This window comes from Scardinius erythrophthalmus (assembly GCF_964197995.2).
Source record: "Scardinius erythrophthalmus genome assembly, chromosome: 15".
Taxonomy (NCBI): domain Eukaryota; kingdom Metazoa; phylum Chordata; class Actinopteri; order Cypriniformes; family Leuciscidae; genus Scardinius; species Scardinius erythrophthalmus.
This window is the reverse complement of record NC_138235.1, coordinates 42425471-42427497: the sequence shown is the minus strand read 5'-3', so window position 1 is coordinate 42427497 and position 2027 is coordinate 42425471. Positions and strand designations below refer to the sequence as shown.

Genomic DNA, 2027 nt, shown 5'->3' with positions numbered 1-2027 from the left:
TAAACCCCACGTTCATGCTAAAGCGGCGCTTGTTGAGCTTCTGTGGCACCGGCGTCTCGCCCAGAGTCTGCAGGCTGCTCTTCATCTGGAAGGGTCTGTCGTGGTTGACCCCGTCCTGAGGGGTCACGTGATTAGCAGCGAGTTCGGTTAGCACCATGTTAGCGGTCACCTGCTCCGGGACGGATGTTAGCAGCTGAGACGGAGCGTGACAACCTGCCCCGCCAGCGGCCGGAAGCTCACTCTGCACGGACATCACGCTTCACATCCATCAGCCTAGGAAAACACAGTTCAAAACACATTAGCATTCGCCACAACAGTTCAAAACACATTAGCTTCCGCCACAGAACGAGAAAGTTTAAAAGGATTACTGCCACTTTTATGGTCCTTGCACATTGAGTCCGAAATTCTTGCACATTAAAAAATAAACAGGCCCTCGCATTGTGTCACCGCCTCCGAAACTTTCGTTCGTCAGACAAATTCGTATCGGGTTCAATTTTCTGTGTTTTTCGCATCCGTAGCAAGCATTTTGAGGGCCGTTTTGACAATTCAGAGCCACCGATGACAAATACGAAAAAACACACACAGAATTTTCAGACCTTTAATCTCACAATTGCCATATAAATGTAGAACTGCAAGAAAAAAGTCAGAATTCTGACACAAAATGCAGTTTAACTTCTTACACCGTGGCAGAAATAAGCTTCAAGTTCTACTTCCTAGCAGGTAAGCGGGTGAAGAGTACTTACTTGACTAGCGATCCTTCAGTATAGATTGATGTACATTGATGTGCTTGTGATCCACGTGTTACATTTGACACTCAACACCGCCACGCCCTGGGCTCCGCCCTGCTAATTTTAATAACTCCGCCCCCAGGAGGGTCTACCGCACTGCTCATGAATAATGCCTCAGAAACGAGAGTCCCAGAAGCTCCCGCCCCTATCTAATACAAACACAAGTTCTTTAAAACACACACACACACACACGCACGCACGCACTTCCAAGCGCGATCGTTTCTCCGCCTTTCTTTCGTAAACACGTACGCGAAAATCACTCCTAAATAACGCACTGGCACACTATGTTTTGCGACAGATCCGCCCTCTATCTGCACTAGAGATGCTCTGGTAAATATGAAATGTACTTCTCAAAATATTGCTGATTAAAAACAAAGTTTGATCTTTCGAAAGCTCATGAATGCACGAGCTAGCACTGCTCCATCTCGCGCGGTGGCACAGCAGACTCACGCGCTTATATATTCCTGCACACACCGAGACTGACGGACAGCCGCCTCCGCCAATCAGAGGGCAGAATATTCACTAAGGCCCCCTAAACGGCCAATAGTGAAGCTCCAAATGAAGGCATGTGCTTTCGGTCACCGCCCCTCCTCGCTGAATAGGTATCCAGCGGACTGCCTGTGCTGACCCGACAGAAACTAATCAATATCATCAATATCAACAAATGTCACTTGCCGAGGACAAAAATGACTTTGAATATTTAACTATGATTTATGACCTGTGAAAACCCCATCGCGCTGGTTCTGGAACAGTAGTGAACTCGACACAGGCACCGTCACATGTGTAAACAAGCCCTGACTGGGTTTCACAGCACGAAACTGACGCGAACAACCGCGAATAATTACCGAATAAAGCTGGGAACACGCGTTACGTGACACTGACATTATGCAAGATAATACATTAATGCGATAGTGAGCTTTTAAAGACACCCTCCCTCGTTTCTGCAGGAGGGGGGAACTCTGGGAAATGTAGTCCTGTTCTCTGAACCTGCTGCAAAACAAGAAAAATAAGAATTTTCAGAAGATTTTATTTTTGTCCCAAGTTCCATAATTATTGTTATTTTTCTTTTTACAAGATGTTACAATAACTGGCACAATGGTCTTGTTCATGTAATGTGATACTGGCTTATGAGAGATGGACAATATTGAATAGGGGTGAGCGGGGCTAGCTGTCACATACTTGTTTTAAATACTTCCACACATGCCAACATGACGAAACTTGGTGTATGTGTTGCCATAT

The 2027-nt window shown here is 46.0% G+C and overlaps 1 protein-coding gene across 1 annotated transcript in view; it reads right to left on the bottom strand.

Annotated features, from left to right (window-relative positions):
* mepceb (methylphosphate capping enzyme b) overlaps positions 1-1771 on the bottom strand; it is a 12086-nt gene extending 10315 nt beyond the window's left edge. The window contains exons 1-2 of the mRNA XM_081386160.1: positions 744-1771; positions 1-273 (exon numbers count right to left, since the gene is read on the bottom strand). The exon at positions 1-273 is cut by the window's left edge and continues 1154 nt beyond it. Coding sequence (XP_081242286.1) covers positions 1-253 — 253 coding nt within the window. The 5' untranslated portion in view covers positions 254-273; positions 744-1771. The remainder of the gene's footprint in view (positions 274-743) is intronic.
* Between the last annotated feature and the right edge of the window lie 256 nt (positions 1772-2027).